Source organism: Heterodontus francisci, chromosome 1 (genome assembly GCF_036365525.1).
Source record: "Heterodontus francisci isolate sHetFra1 chromosome 1, sHetFra1.hap1, whole genome shotgun sequence".
NCBI lineage: Eukaryota > Metazoa > Chordata > Chondrichthyes > Heterodontiformes > Heterodontidae > Heterodontus > Heterodontus francisci.
In genome coordinates, this window is record NC_090371.1 from 66,914,820 (window position 1) to 66,935,518 (window position 20,699).

General features: G+C 45.8%; 1 protein-coding gene across 1 annotated transcript in view; it reads right to left on the minus strand.

Moving 5' to 3' along the window:
- Window positions 1-20,699, minus strand: part of dnai1.2 (dynein, axonemal, intermediate chain 1, paralog 2) — a 355,371-nt gene that overhangs the window by 183,772 nt on the left and 150,900 nt on the right. Inside the window, exon 12 of the mRNA XM_068031491.1 lies at window positions 18,425-18,468. Coding sequence (XP_067887592.1) covers window positions 18,425-18,468 — 44 coding nt within the window. The remainder of the gene's footprint in view (window positions 1-18,424; window positions 18,469-20,699) is intronic.

The window sequence follows — 20,699 nt, forward strand, 5'->3', positions numbered from 1 at the left end:
ATTGAAGATGAAAGAATCTTCATACCTTTTCACATCCCATCTCCCCCTCATCCCACATGCTCTTCTGATTTTCAAATTGAAGATGATGTAAGCATGCATTTCCCCCCCAGCTCCCCTCTCCATACCACAGCCTTACCCTTGTGCGTTTCTCCTTTCAGATACCCAAGAAATGGAACCTGACCAGGCAGTGGACAAATACCAAGAAGACAGTGATGATGAAGATGCACCGCCACTCCATTTCACACTTGCAGCCACCAGCTCAGATACTGACTTGCCTCTACCTTAAAGGATAGCATAGAGGTGGGATCTGTACATGGTGAAAAACTGGGCACGAGTGGCCTGCAGCCAGGACAGGGGGCAAGGATAGCACAGTTGGCAGCTCTCTGGAGGGTAAGGTCACACATGGGTTCTGCTGTAGAGGATTCAGATAAGCACTTTGATGGGGCAACCAAAAGAAGAACGCTGATAGCTATGCATAACAAAAAGCCTGGTGCATTGGGAAGTCTGCCAGAAATGCAGCAGTCAATGTCAGTGAGCAGCTAGCCAGCTAGCCAGCCCAGCCTGCTGTCACCCATGTCAAAATGATGCTGTCTGCAGCTGAGCCTTCTAGACCCAGAGCTGCCCAAGGTTGTCTTCCAATTTGCAGTCTCTTCCACTGAACGTCAGCAGCCTTCCACTAGCCATGATGCAGGTACTGGGGTAGCACTGCATAGAAGCATTAGCACAGAAAAAGGCACATAGAAGATAGGGGGTAAGGAAATGCACAAAGGTGATTACTTAACTTTATATGCAATATGGCATCATTCATTTAAAATTTTGATTTGAAATGTTTATTTCGTGCTGGCTTTCATTTTTTGCACTGTAACCAAGCAGAAGCTATGCTGGTCAGTGATAGTAGGACTGTTGGTGGATAGTGAATTGGGTTTGTTGTTGCTGCTATCACACTTAGATAAATTCTTCATGGAGAGCCTGGCCTCCCTTTCTCTTCCTCCTCCTCCTCATGCTTCTGCTTCTCAGCTGCTCACCGTACAGCTGGTGGCAAGGTCTGTCACCTCTTGATAGTGAGATTTTGCAGCCGATAGCAGACCACCACGAATCTTGACACTTGCTTTGCCAAGTACAGCAGGGCTCCTCCAGAATGGTCTAGGGAGTGGAAGTGTTGCAGCATGCCATTGGTCTGCCCTATCACATTTCATGTGGTAGCATGGCTTTCATTGTATGAATGCACCCACATGCACGTGGGTTGTGCAAAAGAATTATTAAACATGTCGCCAGTGGATAACTCTTGTCACCCAGTCACCACCCTGGAGCTGAGGAGCTGGGACGAAAGAGGAGTTGAGGTCTGGGGCAGATCAGTCATGATCTTATTGAATGGCAGGACAGGCTTGAGGGGCCAAATGGCCTATGCCTGCTCATATTTTTTATGTTCTTATATTCTTTGGTTTACATTGGTGGCTCTAATGGAGGTGGCACAGTGGACTGCCGCAGTATGAACGCATCATGACTGAGTCTGTTTCCCATGGTAGGGGTGACTAAAACTAGAGGGCATAGATTTAAGGTGAGAGGGAGGAGGTTTAAAGGGGATCAAAGGGGTAAATTTTCACACAAAGAATAGTGGGTATCTGGAATGAGCTGCCTGAGGAGGTGGTGGAGGCAGGAACAGTAGCGACATTTAAGAGGCATCTGGACAGGTACTTGAATGAGCAAGGCATAGAGGGATATGGAATTAATGCAGGCAGGTGGGATTAGTACAGATAGGCATTATGGCCGGCATGGACGCGGTGGGCCGAAGGGCCTGTTTCTATGCTGTACGACTCTATGACTGTTACCAGGCATTGATCTGTATTATTTGCTGCCTATTGTCACACACCAGCTGGGCCTTGAGGAAGTGGAATCCCTTTTGGTTTCGGTATAGGCCAGAGTTGGTACGTGACTCCCTGGCATCAAAGACACCATGGTGAAGTCTGTGATCCAAGTGAAGCTGCATGCTTGCTCCACATGCTTCTCTCTAGCAAGAGAGAATGAAATGTAGTTAGTTCTCATTGACGGCCTCAGTGACCTCCCCGCCACCCCGCCCCTTATGCAGGAGAGCATGATATTGTGATAGCGTAAGAAGAGAAAATATGAAGACAAATCTCTGAGAACTGCAAGAACAATAGGGCAGTAATAGTAGGGAATTTTAACTACCCCAATATTAATGGGGATAGTTTTAGTGCAAAAGGAATTGAGGGAGCAGAATTCAGGAGACCTGTTTTGGCCAATATATAGCAAGTCCAACAAGAGAGGCGCAGTTTTAGACATAGTCTTAGGAAATGAAGATGGGCAGGTGGAAGGAGTGGCAGTGGGACAGCATTTTGGTGGTAGTGATCATAATTCAGTCAGTTTTAACATAATTATGGTAAAGGACAAGGATAGAACAGGAGTTAAGAGTTCTCAATTGGGGCAAGGCCAATATTACTAAACTGAGGAGTGATTTAGCAAAACTGGACTGGAAACAGCTAATTGAAGGTAAATCAGTGTCAGAGCAGTGGGAGGCATTCAAAGGGGAGATTCAAGGGTTCAGAGTAAACATGTTCCACAAAGAAAAACAGCGGGATGGCCAAATCTAGAGCCCCATGGATGTCAAGGAGCTTACAGGGCAAGATAAGGCAAGAAAGAAAAGCTTATGCCGACACAGAGAACTCAATACTACAGAAAGCCGAGAGAAGTACAGAAAGTGGAGGGGTGAAATCAACAGGAAATTAGGAAAGCAAAGAAAGGGCATGAAAGAATATTGGAAAGCAAAATCAAGGTGAACCCAAAGATGCTTTATCACTACATTAAGAGCAAAAAGATAACGAAGGAAAGAGTAGGGCCCATAAAAGACCAAAAAGGTAATCTATGTGTAGACGTCGAAGATGTTGGTATTGTTCTTAATGAATACTTTGCGCCTGTCTTCACAAAAGAGGGGGACAATGCAGATATTGCAATTAAGAGGGGTATGAAGTATTGGATGTGATCAACATAGGAAGAGAGGACGTATTAATGGGATTAGCATCCTTGAAAGTGGATAAATCACCAGGGCTGAATGAAATGTACTCCAGGCTGTTCAAAGAAGCAAGAGAGGAAATAGTGGAAGGTCTGACCATCTTTTTCCAGTCCTCACTGGATACAGGTATGGTGCTGGAGGATTGGAGGACTGCTAATGTTGTACCTCTGTTTAAAAAGGGAGCAAAGGATAGACCGAATAATTACAGGCCAGTCAGTCTAACCTCAGTAGTGGGCAAATTATTGGAATCTATTCTGAGAGACAGGATAAACTGTTACCTAGAAAGGCACAGATTAACCAAGGATAGTCAGCATGGATTTGTTAAGGGAAGATCTTGTCTGACCAACTTGATCAAACGTTTTGAAGAAGTGACAAGGAAGATAGATGAGGGTAGTGCAGTTGATGTGGTCGACATGGATTTTAGCAAGGCTTTTGACAAGGTCCCACATGGCAGACTGGTTAAAGAAATAAAAGCCCATGGGATCCAGGGAAATGCAGCATAGTGAATACAAAATTGGCTCAGTGGCAAGAAACATAGGGTAATTGTTGAGAGGTGTTTTTGAGACTGGAGGGCTGTTTCCAGCGGCGTTCCGCAGGGCTCAGTACTGTGTCCCCTGCTTTTTGTGGTATATAATTAACGATTTGGATGTAAATATCGGGGGTATGATCTAGAAGTTTTCGGACGACACAAAGATTGGCCGTGTGGTAGATAGCGAGGAGGATAGCTGTAGGCGGCAGGAAGAAATTGATGGTCTGGTCAGATGGTCAGAGAAGTGGCAAATGGAATTCAACCTTGAGAAGTGTGAGGTGATTCATATGGGAAGGTCAAACAAGGCAAATGAATACACGATTAAAGGGAAAATACTGAGAGGTGTAGAGGAAGTGAGGGACCTTGGAGTGAATGTGCACAGATCCCTGAAGTTGGCAGGACAGGTCGATAAGATGGTTAAGAAAGCATATGGAATCCTTTCCTTTCTTAGCTGAGGTATAGAATATAAGAGCAGGGAGGTTATGCTGTAACTGTATAAATCATTGGTTAGGCCACAGCTTGAGTACTGTGTGCAGTTCTAGTCACCTCATTACAGAAAGGACGTAATTGCACTAGAGAGGATACAGAGGAGATTTATGAGGATGTTGCCGGGACTGGAAAAATGCAGCTAGGAGAAAAGATTGGATAGGCTGGGGTTATTCTCCTTGGAACAGAGATGGCTGATGGGAGATCTGATTTAATTGTGCAAAATTTTAAGGGGCCTGGATAGAAGGTGATTGGTAGAAAGATTGCAGGGGAGATGAGGAAAGGTTTTTTCACCCAGAGGGTGGTGGGGTCTGGAACTCACTGCTTGAAAGGGTAATTGAGGCAGAAACCTTCAACTCATTCAAAAGGAGTCTGGATTATGCACCTCAAGTGCCTTAATCTGCCGGGCTACAGACCAAATGCTGGAAGATGGGATTAGAATGGGTGAAACATTTTTCGGCTGGCACAGACATAATGGGCCAAGTGGCCTCTTTCTCTGCAGTAAACTTTCTATGATTCAAACATGTCTGGGAGCAACTGGTTTGTGCAGAAGCCTTGAAGTCAGAAAAAAGTCCTTCAGCACCTACCACACCACACCTTGCAAACTTGTGTAATTTTAAACAACTGCAGAAAGCACCAAACACTTGTACAATCGAAGCAACATCCAGAAGAAATCAACCAGGAGTTAACCAGTAAGCAGTTGATAATCCCCCTAAAAACCTGATGCTGAACACATGCTCAGCTCTGCTAGATTAAGAAAGGGTGTTAGCTGGAGCACTGAGCTTCAAACTAGCACAGCTGGCATCAAAGCAGCATTGCATGCTAATTAATATCATAATCCGTCTTTATATTCTTTCAAGGGATATGAGCATCGCTGGCAATGCCAGCATTTGTTGCCCATCCCTAATTGCCCTTGGAAGGTGGTGGTGAGCTGCCTTCTTGAACTGCTGCAGTCCATTTGGTGCAGGTACACCCACAGTACTTTTTTAAAATTTATTCATGGGATGTGGACGACACTGGCCAGGCCAGCATTTATTGTCCATCCCTAATTGCCCTTGAGAAGGTGGTGATGAGCTGCCTTCTTGAACCGCTGCAGTCCATTTGGGGTAGGTACACCCACAGTGCTGTTAGGAAGGGAGTTCCAGGATTTTGACCCAGTGACAGTGAAGGAACGGCGATATAGTTCCAAGTCAGGATGGTGTGTGACTTGGAGGGGAACTTGCAGGGGGTGGTGTTCCCATGTATTTGCTGCCCTTGTCCTTCTAGTTGGTAGAGGTCGCAGGTTTGGAAGGTGCCGTCTAAGGAGCCTTGGTGCATTGCTGCAGTGCATTCTGTAGATGGTACACACTGCTGCCACTGTGCATCGGTGGTGGAGGGAGTGAATGTTTGTAGATGGGGTCCCAATCAAGCGGGCTGCTTTGTCCTGGATGGTGTCGAGCTTCTTGAGTGTTGTTGGAGCTGCACCCATCCAGGCAAGTGGAGAGTATTCCATCACACTCATGACTTGTGCCTTGTAGATGGTGGACAGGCTTTGGGGAGTCAGGAGGTGAGTTACTTGCCACAGGATTCCTAGCCTCTGACCTGCTCTTGTAGCCACGGTATTTATATGGCTACTCCAGTTCAGTTTCTGGTCAATGGTAGCCCCTAGGATGTTGATCGTGGGGGATTAAGCGATGGTAATGCCATTGAATGTCAAGGGGAGATGGTTAGATTCTCTCTTGTTGGAGATGGTCATTGCCTGGCACTTGTGTGGCGCGAATGTTACTTGCCACAACTCAGCCCAAGCCTGGATATTGTCCAGGTCTTGCTGCATTTCTACACGGACTGCTTCTGTATCTGAGGAGTGACGAATGGTGCTGAACATTGTGCAATCATCAGCGAATATCCCCACTTCTGACCTTATGGATTGAAGGAAGGTCATTGATGAAGCAGCTGAAGATGGTTGGGCCCAGGACACGACCCTGAGGAACTCCTGCAGTGATGTCCTGGAGCTCAGATGATTGACCTCCAACAAACACAACCATCTTCCTTTGCGCTAGGTATGACTCAAGCCAGGGGAGGGTCTTTCCCCTGATTCCCATTGACCTCAGTTTTGCTAGGGCTCCTTGATGCCATACTCGGTCAAATGCTGCCGTGATCTCAAGGGCAGTCACTCTCACCTCACCTCTTGAGTTCAGCTGTTTTGTCCATGTTTGAACCAAGGCTGTAATGAGGTCAGGAGCTGACTGGCCCTGGCGGAACCCAAACTGAGCGTCACTGAGCAGGTTATTGCTAAGCAGGTGCCGCTTGATGGCACTGTTGATGACACCTTCCATCACTTTACTGATGATTGAGAGTAGGCTGATGGGGTGGTAATTGGCCGGGTTGGACTTGTCCTGCTTTTTGTGTACAGGACATACCTGGGCAATTTTCCACATTTCAGGGTAGATGCCAGTGTTGTAGCTGTACTGTTAGGTAGGGAGTTTCAGGATGTTGACCCAACGACAATGAAGGAACGGCGATATAGTTCCAAGTCAGGATGGTGTGTAACTTCGAAGGAACTTGCAGGTGGTGGTGTTCCCATGCGTCTGCTGCCCTTACTATTCTCAGTGGTAGAGGTTGCAGATTTGGATGATACTGTCGAAGGAGGCTTGGCGTGTTGCTGCAGTGCATCTTGTACGTGGTACACACTGCTGCCACTGTGCGCCAGTGGGGGAGAAAGTGAATAGTTAAGATGGGGTGCCAATCAAGCAGGCTGCTTTGTTTTAGATAGTGTCAAGCTTTTTGAGTGTTGTTGGAGCTGCACTCATCTGGGCAAGTGGAGAGTATTCCATCACACTCCTGACTTGTGCCATTTAGTTGGTGTACACGCTTTGGGAGTCAGGAGGTGAGTTACTCGTCACAGAATTCCAGCCTCTGACCTGCTCTTGCAGCCATGGTATTTACACGGCTGGTCCAGTTAAGTTTCTGGTCAATGGTAACTCCCAGAATATTAATGGTGGGAGATTCAGCGATGGTAATGCCATTGAACATCAAGGGGAGTTGGTTAGATTCTCTCTTGTTGGAGATGGTCATTGCGTGACAATTGTGTGGCGCAAATATTACTTCCTACTTACCTGCCCAAGCCTGAATGTTGATCCAGGTCTTGTTGCATACGGACATGGATTGCTTCCATATCTGATGAGTTGCAAATGGTACTGAACACTGTGCAATAATCAGTGAACATCCCCACTTTGGCCTTATGATGGAGGGAAGGTCTTTGATGAAGTCGCTGAAGATGGACACTACCCTAAGGAACTCCTGTAGCGATGTCCTGGGGCAGAAATGATTGTCCTCCAACAACCACAATTAGTGGCGAGTTTTTTCACTGATTCCCATGGACTCCAGTTTTACTCCTTGATGCCACACTCAGTCAAATGCTGCCTTGATATCCAGGGCAGTCACTGGAGTTCAACTCTTTTGTCCATGTTTGGACCAAGACTGTAATGAGGTCTCGAGACAAGTGGACCTGGTGGAAGCCAAACTGAGCATCAGTGAGCAGGTTATTGCTGAGTAAGTGCCGCTTAAAAGCACTGCCTATGATACCTTCTATCATTTTGCTGATGATTGAGAGTAAACCAATGGGACAGTAATTGGTTGGATTGTATTTATCCTGCTTTTTGTGGACAGGACATTCCTGGGCAATTTGCCACATTGTCAGCTAGGTATCAGTATTGTACCTGTACCCGAACAGCTTGACTAGAGACATAGCCAGTTCAGGAGCTCAAGTCTTCAAATCTGCTGGAATGTTGTCAGGGCCCATAACTTTTCTTGAACCAGTGTCTGCAGCTGATTCTTGACATCACGTGGACTGATTGTGTTAACTGAGGAGTGGCATCTGTGAAGTTGGGGACCTCAGCAGGAGACCAAGATGGATCATTCACTCGGCACCTTTGGCTGAAGCTGTTAATTGAGGAATAGATTCCAAAAGCAAGCAAGCTATGCTAAACTTTTATAAAACACTTTGAGGCTTCAGTTAGAGTATTGTGTTCAATTCTGGGCATTACACTTTAGGAAGAATGTCAAGGCCTTACAGAGGATGTAGAAGAGATTTACTAGAATATTACCAGGGATGAGGGACTTCAGTTATTTGGGGCTGGATTTTGTGGAGGAGGCAGGTTTCCCAGTGCCGGGCGAGAAGGCAGGGAGAATCCCATCTCGGTCTTTTCCTGCACCATCCCCCGCACCCCCCCCCCCCCCCACCAACCCCCTGGAGTGATCCTCCGGTCTTTTTATATCAAGGTTTCACAAGACGGGATCCCTGTCCTTTTAAAGATGGGGATCCCGCCTCCTGAACTACCGGCCAATCAGAGGGCTAGCAGCTCAGCTGTATCAGCAGTGCCACCGGGAGCAGTGGCTACTGATAGTACTACAGAGGCCTTGGACCCCAGCCCAGCACTGGAACCCTGGACCAGAGCTAGGTGAGGTGGAATTGCCAGGGCCATTCCAGAAGGCCCCAACGAGGGGTGGGAGTGGGGTGAGGGGGTGATCGTACAGTCCAGCGGGAGGAGGTTCCTAGCGGGTGGTGTTCCTGGCGGCAATCCTCCGTGGGCCACAGATTGCCCATGGAGGGGGGAAACCCCTAAGCCCATAGGGAACACCTCATTTGACAAGGTTCCCTCCCCGCATGGCACAGGCACCCCCCGCTGCTGGTAAGCTCCCAGCGGTGGCAGGAAGAGGCCCTTAATTGGGCATTAATAGGCTATTTAAGGGCCTCAATTGGCCTCTGGGCGGGAAGGCCCTTTGCCCACGCCACCACCAACCCCCCACTCCGCAGTTACCACACGTCATGATTCTCCATGACCCTCCTGCCTTCGGCCTGCCTCAAGGGGGCCCATAAAATCCAATCCGTGGAGAAACTGGGGAAGCTGGGTTTGTTCTCCTTAAAGCAAAGGCGAAGAGAAGATCTGATAGAGGTGTTCAAAATTATAAATAGTTTTGAAAGAGTAAAGAAAGAGAAATTGTTTCCAGTGGTAGAACATGGACAATCAGAGAACATAGATTTAAGGGATTGTCAAATGAACCAGAGGCGACATGAGGAAACATTTTTACACAGTGAGTTGTGATCTGGAATGTACTGCCTGCAAGCAGATTCAACAGTAACATTCAACAGAGAATTGCATAATAACGCAAAACAGAAAACAGAATAAGTAAAGCGTCGTACCACTGCCATGCTGCCCCCTTGTGGAATGTGAGTATGGTTGATCGCTCACTGAAGAGTTGGCTCTAACTTTTTAAAAATAGAAAATTTTTGAGCATTTGTTTTGCTCATAAGAGTAAGGGATATTTATGATAGAAGTGGAAACACTTCCTGTCTCTGGACTTCAGTAAGGCTTTCGATAAGGTCCCGCATGGGAGATTGGTTAAGAAGGTAACAGCCCACGGGATCCAGGGCAATTTGGCAAATTGGATCCAAAATTGGCTTAGTGGCAGGAGGCAGAGGGTGATGGTCGAGGGTTGTTTTTGCGAGTGGAAGCCTGTGACTGGTGGTGTACCGCAGGGATCAGTGCTGGGATCCTTGCTGTTTACAGTGTACATTAATGATATAGACGTGCATATAGGAGGTATGATTAGTAAGTTCACAGTTGACATGAAAATTGGTGGTGTCGTAAATAGTGAGGAGGAAAGCCTTAGATTACAGGACGATATAGATGGGATGGTAAGATGGACGGAGCTGTGGCAAATGGAATTTAATCCTGAGAAGTGTGAGATGATGCATTTTGGGAGGACTAACAAGGCAAGGGAATATACAATGGATGGTGGGACCCCAGGAAGTCAGAGGGTCAGAGGGACGTTGTGTACTTGTCCACACTGAAGGCAGCAGCACAGTTAGATAAGGTGGTTAGGAAGGCATATGGGATACTGCCTTTATTAGCCAAGCAGGGAGGTTATGATGGAGCTGTATAAAACATTAGTTAGGCCACAGCTGGAGTACTGTGTACTGTTCCGGTCACCACACTACACGAAGGATGTGATTGCACTAGAGAGGGTGCAGAGGAGATTCACCAGGATGTTGCCTGGGCTGAAGCTTTTCAACTATGAAGAGAGACTGGATAGGCTAGGGTTATTTTCGTTAGAGCACAGAAGGCTGAGGCAGGACCTGATTGAGGTATACAAAATTATGAGGGGCATTGATAGGATAGATAGGAAAAAACTTTTTCCCTTAGCGGAGGGGTCAATAACCAGGGGGCATAGATTTAAGGTAAGGGGCAGGAGGTTTCCAGGGGATTTGAAGTTAAAAAATTGCACCCAGAGGGTGAAGTATTTAGATGAGCACTTGAAACACCATAGCATACAAGGCTACTGGCCAAGTGCTGGAAAATGGGATTAGAATAGATAGGTGCTTGATGGCTGGCACAGACACGATGGGCGAAAGGGCCTGTTTCTGAGCTGTATAACTCTATGACTCTCTGTATGCAATGTCAGTATCAAAATGTCTCAAGTTAGGCTCAAAAGGCAGAGACAGACATAATGGGCCTACTTCTGTGCTGTGTCATTCTATGATTATAAGGTCAAAAGTATATTTGGTTTCAGGGAAGCCATGAGTGCACTTTCACTTTGGTTGTTAAATTGGCAGAGTAAATCTGGAGTCAGTGTTGGACCTGACTTCAGAGTGAAGCACTAAACTCCTTTTTTTTTATTCATTCAGGGATGTGGGTGTCGCTGGCTAGGCCAGCATTTATTGCCCATCCCTAATTGCCCTTGAGAAGGTGGTGGTGAGCTGCCTTCTTGAACCGCTGCAGTCCATTTGGGGTAGGTATACCCACAGTGCTGTTAGGAAGGGAGTTCCAGGATTTTGACCCAGCGACAGTGAAGGAATGGCGATATAGTTCCAAGTCAGGATGGTGTGTGACTTGGAGGGCAACTTGCAGGTGGTGGTGTTCTCATGCATTTGCTGCCCTTGTCCTTCTAGTTGGTAGAGGTCACGGGTTTGGAAGGTGTTGTCTAAGGAGCCTTGGTGCATTGCTGCAGTGCATCTTGTAGATGGTACACACTGTTGCCACTGTGCATCGGTGGTGGAGGGAGTGAATGGTTGTAGATGGGGTGCCCATCAAGCGGGCTGCTTTGTTCTGAATGGTGTCGAGCTTCTTGAGTGTTGTTGGAGTTGCACCCATCCAGGCAAGTGGAGAGTATTCCATCACACTCCTAACTTGTGCCTTGTAGATGGTGGACAGGCTTTGGGGAGTCAGGAGGTGAGTTACTCGCCGCAGGATTCCTAGCCTCTGACTTGCTCTTGTAGCCACAGTATTTATATGGCTACTGCGGTTCAGTTTCTGGTCAATGGTAGCCCCTAGGATGTTGACAGTGGGGGATTAAGTGATGGTAATGCCATTGAATGTCATGGGGAGATGGTTAGATTCTCTCTTGTTGGAGATGGTCATTGCCTGGCACTTGTGTGGCGTGAATGTTACTTGCCACTTATCAGCCCAAGCCTGGATATTGTCCAGGTCATGCTGCATTTCTACACGGATTGCTTCTGTATCTGAGGAGTCACGAATGGTGCTGAACATTGTGCAATCATCAGCGAACATCACCACTTCTGACCTTATAATGGAGGGAAGGTCATTGATGAAGCAGCTGAAGATGGTTGGGCCTAGGACACTACCCTGAGGAACTCCTGCAGTGATGTCCTGTAGTTCAGATGATTGATCTCCAACAACCACAACCATCTTCCTTTGCGTTAGGTATGACTCCAGCCAGCAGAGGGTTTTCCCCCTGATTCCCATTGACCTCAGTTTTGCTAGGGCTCCTTGATGCCATACTTGGTCAAATGCTGCCTTGATGTCAAGGGCAGTCACTCTCACCTCACCTCTTGAGTTCAGCTCTTTTGTCCATGTTTGAACCCAGGCTGTAATGAGGTCAGGAACTGAGTGGCCCTGGCAGAACACAAACTGAGCGTCACTGAGCAGGTTATTGCTAAGCAAGTGCCGCTTGATGGCACTGTTGATGACACCTTCCATCACTTTCCTGATGATTGAGAGCAGGCTGATGGGGCAGTAATTGGCTGGGTTGGACTTGTCCTGCTTTTTGTGTACAGGACATACCTGGGCAATTTTCCACATTGCAGGGTAGATGCCAGTGTTGTAGCTGTACTGGAACAGCTTGGCTAGGGGCACGGCAAGTTCTGGAGCACAGGTCTTCAGCACTATTGCCGGAATATTGTCAGGGCCCATAGCTTTTGCAGTATCCAGTGCCTTCAATCGTTTCTTGATATCACACTGAGTGAATCGAATTGGCTGAAGTCTGGCATCTGTGTTGCTGGGGACTTCAGGAGGAGGCCGAGATGGATCATCAACTCGGCACTTCTGGATGAAGATTGTTGCAAATGCTTCAGCCTTATCTTTCGCACTGATGTGCTGGGTTCCCCCCATCATTGAGGATGGGGATATTTATGGAGCCACCTCCTCCAGTTAGTTGTTTAATTGTGCAGCACCATTCACGGCTGGATGTGGCAGGACTGCAGAGCTTAGATCTGATCCGCTGGTTATGGGATCACTTACCTCATTAGTGGTAGTCTCACTGTGTTTCAGTTTGACATTACAGAACCTAAATCCATGAAAGTATCCGAGCACGTCAGGATCTCCATCCTAAACAGGATAGTTGGGGTACCAAGAGAAAATACTGCAGATGCTGGAAATCTACAACAAAGATAGAAAATGCTGGAAACAGCGAATCTTGGTAAATGGTTGATTTCAGACTGGAGTTTGGGAGACAGTGGTGTTCCTCAAGGGTCAGTGCTAGGACCACTGTTTTTTTTTGCAACATAAAAATGACTGGGATCTTGGAATATAGAGTTGAATTTAAAAATTTGCAAATTATGTTGCAAACAGTGAGGATGACATGAACTGCCTGCACCAGGACACAGATAGTCTCGCAGAATGGGCAGACAGATGGCAGATGGAATTTAATACAGACAATTCTAAGGTGATGTACTTTGGCAGAAGGGACACAGTGAGACAATACAGACTTAATGGTGCAGTTCTAAAGAGTGTGCAGGAATGGAGGGACCGAGGGATGCATGTGTGTGGATCTTTGAAGGTGGCAGAACATATTGAGAGAGTGGTGAGCAAAGCATATGGGATTTTAGGCTTCGTAAATAAAGGCATAGAGTACAAAAGCAGGGAAGTTATGCTGAATCTTTATAAAGCTCTGGTTAGGCCCCAAAGAGAATATTGCGTCCAGTTCTGGTCACCATACCTTAGGAAGGATGTGAGGGTCCTTGAGTGGGTGCAGAGGAGATTTACCTGAATGATTCCAGGGATAGGGGATTTTACTTACAAGATTAGGCTGGAAAAGCTGGGCTGTTCTCCCTGGAACAAAGGAGATTGAAGGCAGATTTTATAGAGGGGTACAAGATTATGACAGGCTTAGATAAGTTAGACAAAGAAAAACTGTTCTCATTAACTGATGGTTAAAGGACTAAAGGACACAGATTGAAGGTTTTGGGCAACAGATGCAGGGGGAATGTGAGGAAAAACTTTTTTTATGCAGCAAGTGGTAATGACCTGGATGTCACTTTCCACGAGGGTGGTGGAAGTAGAGACAATCAATGATTTCAAAAGGAAATTGGATGGCCAACTGAAGGAAATAAACTCTGTGACTTGAAATACACAGCAGGCCTGGCAGCATCTGTGGAGAGAGAGACAGAGTTCACGTTTCAGGTTATGAGGGAAGGGCAGTGGATGTTGTCTATATGGACTTTAGTAAAGTCTTTGACAAGGTCCCGCATGGCAGACTGGTGCAAAAGGTGAAGTCACACGGGATCAGAGGTGAGCTGGCAAGATGGATACAGAACTGGCTCAGTCACAGAAGACAGAGGGTAACAGTGGATGGGTGTTTTTCTGAATGGAGGGATGTGACTAGTGGTGTTCCACAGGGATCAGTGCTGGGACCTTTGCTGTTTGTAGTATATATAAATGATTTGGAGGAAAATGTAGCTGGTCTGATTAGTAAGTTTGCGGATGACACAAAGGTTGGTGGAGTTGCGGATAATGATGAAGTTTGTCAGAGGATACAGCAGGATATAGATCGGTTGGAGACTTGGGCGGAGAAATGGCAGATGGAGTTTAATCCAGACAAATGTGAGGTAATGCATTTTGGAAGGTCTAATGCAGGTAGGAGGTATACAGTAAATGGCAGAACCCTTAGGAGTATTGACAGGCAGAGAGATCTGGGCGTACAGGTCCACAGGTCACTGAAAGTGGCAACGCAGGTGGATAAGGTAGTCAAGAGGGCATACGACATGCTTGCCTTCATCGGTCAGGGCATAGAGTATAAAAATTGGCAAGGCATGTTGCAGCTGTACAGAACCTTAGTTAGGCCACACTTAGAATATTGTGTGCAATTCTGGTCGCCACACTACCAGAAGGACGTGGAGGCTTTGGAGAGGGTACAGAGGAGGTTTACCAGGATTGTGCCTGGTCTGGAGGACATTAGCTATGAGGAGAGGTTGGAAAAACTCGGATTATTTTCACGGGAACGACGGAGGTGGAGGGGCGACATGTTAGAGGTTTACAAAGTTATGAGCGGCATGGACAGAGTGGATAGTCAGAAGCTTTTTCCCAGGGTGGAAGAGTCAGTTACTAGGGGACATAGGTTTAAGGTGCGAGGGGCAAAGTTTAGAGGGGATGTGCGAGGCAAGTTTTTTACACAGAGGGTGGTGAGTGCCTGGAACTTGCTGCCAGGGGAGGTGGTGGAAGCAGATACGATAGCGACGTTTAAGAGACATCTTGACAAGTATCTGAATAGGAAGGGAATAGAGGGATATGGGCCCCGTAACTGCAGAAGGTATTAGTTTCGGCAGGCATCACGATCGGCGCAGGCTTGGAGGGCCGAATGGCCTGTTCCTGTGCTATACTGTTCTTTGTTCTTCTTTGTTCTTTGTTCTTTGTTGATGGCCCTTCATCAAAACTAGGAAAAGTTAGAAATATAATAGGTTTTGAGCAAGAGCCGGGTGGGAAAAAGAACAAAAAGGAAGGTCTGTGATAGGGCGGGATTAAATGATGAAAGAGTTAGCCATTCAGGCCAAAGGGCGTGGTAATTGGGCATGAGGCAGATCGGGCTCCCTTGGGCCTTAAAATGAACTGGCACTTTTTGTGACAAATTTGAGGCAATAGCGTCTAAGAGCACATTTTACCCAATCTGCTGCCCGCAATTCATCACAAAATGGGCAGTACTTCAGAAGAAAACTGAGGCCTATGTTTCCTCAAATTGCCTGACCATATATTTGACACACCAATTCTAAATAGCAGATTATCTAGGTAAGCAACTGCAGCGCTTTTAATGGGATTGTTTTGAATTAAAAACTTTTCCATGCCAATTATGAGTCTGATGGAAAGTGTTAGGAAAACTTCACTACCAGCAGAAAGGACACTTGACATGCAACTTAAATTTCAATGGGTCAAAACCCTGGCATCAAGCTGTCAGCATGTACAAAAATGCTTATTAGTCTTTTCACTTGAGATCCCTTGTTGACATTTATTACATACAATCCAGTTCTCTGGCTGCCTCATTCCCTTCCGGCATCAGTCAGAATCCCCATAGTGTCAGAGAATAAATAGTGTGTCTGATTTAGATTTATCTTGTTCTGCTCACCTCACTAGATCATCTACAAGCAATAAGGATTAGTGAATTGAAACAATATTTCAAATCACCCTGGTATTTCTTTAACAATTGACTGCTTTTATAACAGTACTATTATGCAACAGAAATCATATTTAAAGACAAACTGCACCCATTAACCCCTTGGGAAATGGTTTTTACTCATTAATCCATAATAAATATTCATTGCTTCACCACTTTCAAGACTCATACTTCCCAAATCTGAAAATGATGTTTTGTAATAGAGACATAGAAAAGAAAAAATATTTATCAATAGCAGCTTAATGTGAAGACATACTGATGATTTCACAGTGGATATACAACAATGGGACGGAATATCTCATTAGTGATAGAATTCCAGATAGTATTTTAATTGTGGAAAGAACCAAAAGGTAATCAATTATTTTCAGCATTGATAGATCTCAGACTGGAGATTGCAACTGAACCTGGAACAAGGGAGCTTCTCTTCTGGATGGCTCTCTCTTGCTTTCTCACAAACCTCCGGACCCACTGAAGTTGCATAAACCTCAAGAGAGAGAAGACTCCTTCATCAAAACAAGTTAAAGCGTGCACTGGGTCCCAACGAACAGCAAGACTTACCGGCAACGAAAGACCACATTGAATTCAAAGGACCGTAAATAACTACCAGATATTGCCTCAAACTTTTCCCCTTTATTCTTTCTGCTTTTTCTGTCTCTGTCTGCGTGTGTGTTTATCATGTATGCATGCTAGCGTGGTCGCATCGCATATTCGTAGTTGTTAACCGAATTAGAGTTTACCATTGATAAACTTCCACCTTTCTTGTTTAAATCTAAGAAAACCTGTGTGATTTCTTTGCCTTACAATTGGAAAGCAGTGAACAAGGATTCACTGAGGGAGAGCTAAAAACATGGTGTTCCTAAAATTAAACCCTGTTACGGTTAGACTAGGCAAAGGCTGAGAGGGAACCCTAGACCCCTTTCTCACCTGGTCGTAACACAACGAATGTGAGATATGAGTCTTAATGGATGGGGATTTTTGGTAGGTGAGTGATGGGGATGAGGCTAATGGTGCCATTGGTGGTATATGGCATTTGAAGATGCATTCACTCACCTTGATCCCTTGTATGAAGTAATTGAACTTCTTGTGACACTGCATTCAAGTACTCGGGGCAAAACTGCCAGCATTGATTGCCATGTCTATATCCTCCCACTGCCTTTGCAGTGTCTGTCTGGAGGTCTCCTGGTCGCCTGTGGATAAAGGACCTCTGTCCCCCAGTTCTGTCCTGCATCAAGGCCTCCAGTGCTGTGCTGAAGCCCGCTCTCTCCCCTATTGCACCATAGTCAGTCTTCTTGCAGGTCAAAGGCTCTTCCCCAGCTGCTTCCAGAACACTGCTTCAATCATAATGCACCTTCCCTTTAATTGCTGCAGGCTGCCTTTAAGTAGTACAGGCTAGCTTGAACTTGTGCAACCTTCTCCTTATTTAGTGCCCCTGCTCAGGATACACACCTTCAAGTTCAATCAGTTGAACACCTGGGGAGAAAGATGGATTGCTGACTGAGGTGCAACTTTCTAATGGAAATGGGGAAGGATGCGTTTGGTCTTGCCAGTACTAAACTGAAGAAAAGTTTGCTCATCCAGGTGGTAAACACTCAACAGCACACTTAGCGCTGGTTGCATGCTGCAATCATGTAAATGATCGGGCAGATTTAATAGCTCATTGTGAAACCCGTTCCTGATTTTGACTCTTATGCAATTTTGCTGCCACTTACTTCCCTACTCCCACTTCTAGGATCAGCAGTTAAATATCTAACCAGATTAAAGGAGGTTTTTTTTTACTTTTATTCTGGGCATAGCGATAGCAATGTCGGACTTATCTTGGTGCATTGCTGTCCCTTGATTATCACCTGGATAAGGACATTTTTCTTCAGCTCAACACTGGCAAGGTCAAACTCATCCTTTCTCATTTGAGGGGTAATTGCATGATCTCGTGCTTCCAGTGTAGATCTTGCAGTCAGCACATCTTGGGAAATTGTGGACACACAGCCTACAGTATACTCCCCATTAATTTTAATGGCCAAAAATTCACTGACTTCGTACTCAAAATCTCCTGGGATACATCTCTTACAGTATTTGATCGCAGAATCAACTCTTTGATCTCATGTGAAGGGTTGCATCTTTATTCTTAACATCAGGAAAGATAGGAATGAGAAAAGTTGTTCTGCCTTTACTTTATCTTCTTTAATCATTTAGGTAAGACAATAAAAACGAGGGCCATCTACTTGTTCAAGTCAAAGATACCCTGCTTGATAGGGTGGTAGAAGAAGATTCAATCGCATCCTTCAAAAGGGAATTGGATAACTACTTGAAGGAGAAAAATTTGAAGGGCTATAGGGAAAGAGCAGGGACGATGAGCTAAATGGCCTCCTCCTGTTCTATATCATTCTATGATTCTATGGCTTCCAACTCAGTTAAAATTTAGGAAAATTGACATTGTTAAATTAACCTTGCACTGTCGACACATCTCCATTGTTGACTAAATGGAGCTCATACAGTCAATACTGATGTTGACTTCCAACCTTGCCCAGGTAGAACTAGGCTCCTTTCCCTTGTCTGAATTGGAATCCATGAATGAATGTTTAGAATAGTAACAAATGTCTTAATTAAAATTACTTTCAAATGATCTTAAAAACTTACACCGCAATTATTTGTCTCATACAAACATATTGCAAACAAATTAATCTAACTTCATGCAGGACAAGTCATTTTAAATTTCAACTTACAGGAGCCATGTCCAACTGCAAAAAGGTCATGGTATCTGGGATTCCTGAAATTACAAACAAAAATTACAAATTACTTATAGTTTCTTCCTTTTTTCTCTTGTTATGTTCTGATGCAAAATAGCTACTCCAGTTGAAGAGATGGGGTGGAGACATTCTGGCCTCCTGGCAGCTCACAGAGTAACCCAGATGACTGCTCCAACTGTTTTCCTTTACTTCTTGTGGGATATTATCTGTTCTATGCTTCTCCATGGCAAAGTGGTTTGGACTGCTAATTTAATTGTATAATATTTTTGGGCAGATTTTTAACACAGATTTACCTCTCCAAAGTCTCTCGATCTCCGAGTTGCCTCAGTGGTGCCCACCTCTCCCAGTTCCCTCAACTGCAGTATTGCATCCAGTTCTGGATGTCACACGTTAGGATAGATGTGAAGGCATTGGAGAGAGTGCAGAAAAGGTTCACAAGAATGGTTCCAGGGATGAGGAACTTCAGTTACATAGATAAATTAGAGAATTTGGGCCTATTTTCTTTGGAGAAGTTGAGAGGAGGTTTGACAGCGTTATTCAAAATCATGAGGAGTCTGGACAGAGTGGATTGGGAAAAACTGTTCCCATTGGTGGAGGCAGCGAGAATAAGCGGGCACAGATTTAAGGTAATTGGCAGAAGAAGCAATAGCGACATGAAGAAAAGCTTTTCCATGCAGCGAGTGGTTAGGATCTGGAATGCACTGCCTGAGAATATGGTGGAGACAGGTTCAATCGAGGCATTCAAGAAGGAATTGGATTGTCATCTGAAAAGGATGAATGCTCAGAGCTTTGGGGAGAAGGCCCGGGAGTGGCCCTAGGTAAATTGCTCTTTCAGATAGCTGGCGCAGACATGATGGGCCGAATGGCTTCCTTCTGCGTTATAACAATTCTGTGATTCTGTTGGGCTGCTAAAGCTCTAGAGCTGCCAGCCCTCCAATTGGGCCAGCAGCATCTACATCCTGCCTGCCATCCTTAATTGAATGGCAAGCCCAGAGCTGGCCAATTAGGAGGCCGCCTCTGGGAAAATAGCAAAGTCTAGGGGAGGTGGTGGCATAGTGGTATTGTCACTGGACTAGTAACCCAGAGACCCAGGGCATTGATCTGGGGATATGGGTTTGAATCCCACCACAGCAGAAGGTGGAATTTGAATTCAATTAATAAAATCTGGAATTAAAAAGCTAGTCTAATGATGGCCATGAAACCATTGTTGATTATTGTAAAAACCCATCTGGTTCACTAATGTCCTTAAGGGAAGGAAATTTGCTGTCCTTACCTGGTCTGGCCGACATGTGATTCCAGACCCACAGCAATCTGGTTGACTCTTAAATGCCCTCTGAAATGGCCTAGCAAGCCACTCAGTTGTATCTAACTACTACAAAGTCAATAAAGCACCAAGGCTCCTTAAACAGCACCTTCCAAACCCACAACCTCTACCAACTAGAAGGACAAGGGCAGCAAATGCATGGGAACACCACCATCTGCAAGTTCCCCTCCAAGGCACACACCATTCTGACTTGGAACTATATTGCCATTCCTTCATTGTCGCTGGGTCAAGATCCTGGAACTCCCTTCCTAACAGCACAGTGGGTATACCTACCTCACAAGAACTGCAACGGTTCAAGAAGGCAGCTCACCACTCCCTTCTCAAGGGTAATTAGGGATGGGCAATAAATGCTGGCCCAGCCAGCGATGCCCACATCCCATGAATGAATAAAAAAGGCCCCACTGCCGGCAAGTTTGGGTTCAGAATCCCCATTTTGTCCCGACATCGGGGTCCTAAAGCCTGTGATAAAACCCTGCCCTAAGTTACAGTGGGTGTGAAGCAATGCTAATTTTTAGCAGTGTCAGCTTAGCTCTATGACAGCATTCTGGCCTCAGTCAATAGATTAGATTAGATTAGAGATACAGCACTGAAACAGGCCCTTCGGCCCACCGAGTCTGTGCCGAACATCAACCACCCATTTATACTAATCCTACACTAATCCTATATTCCTACCAAACATCCCCACCTGTCCCTATATTTCCCTACCACCTACCTATACTAGTGACAATTTATAATGGCCAATTTACCTATCAACCTGCAAGTCTTTTGGCTTGTGGGAGGAAACCGGAGCACCCGGAGAAAACCCACGCAGACACAGGGAGAACTTGCAAACTCCACGCAGGCAGTACCCGGAATCGAACCCGGGTCCCTGGAGCTGTGAGGCTGCGGTGCTAACCACTGCGCCACTGTGCCGCCCCTAATAGGTTG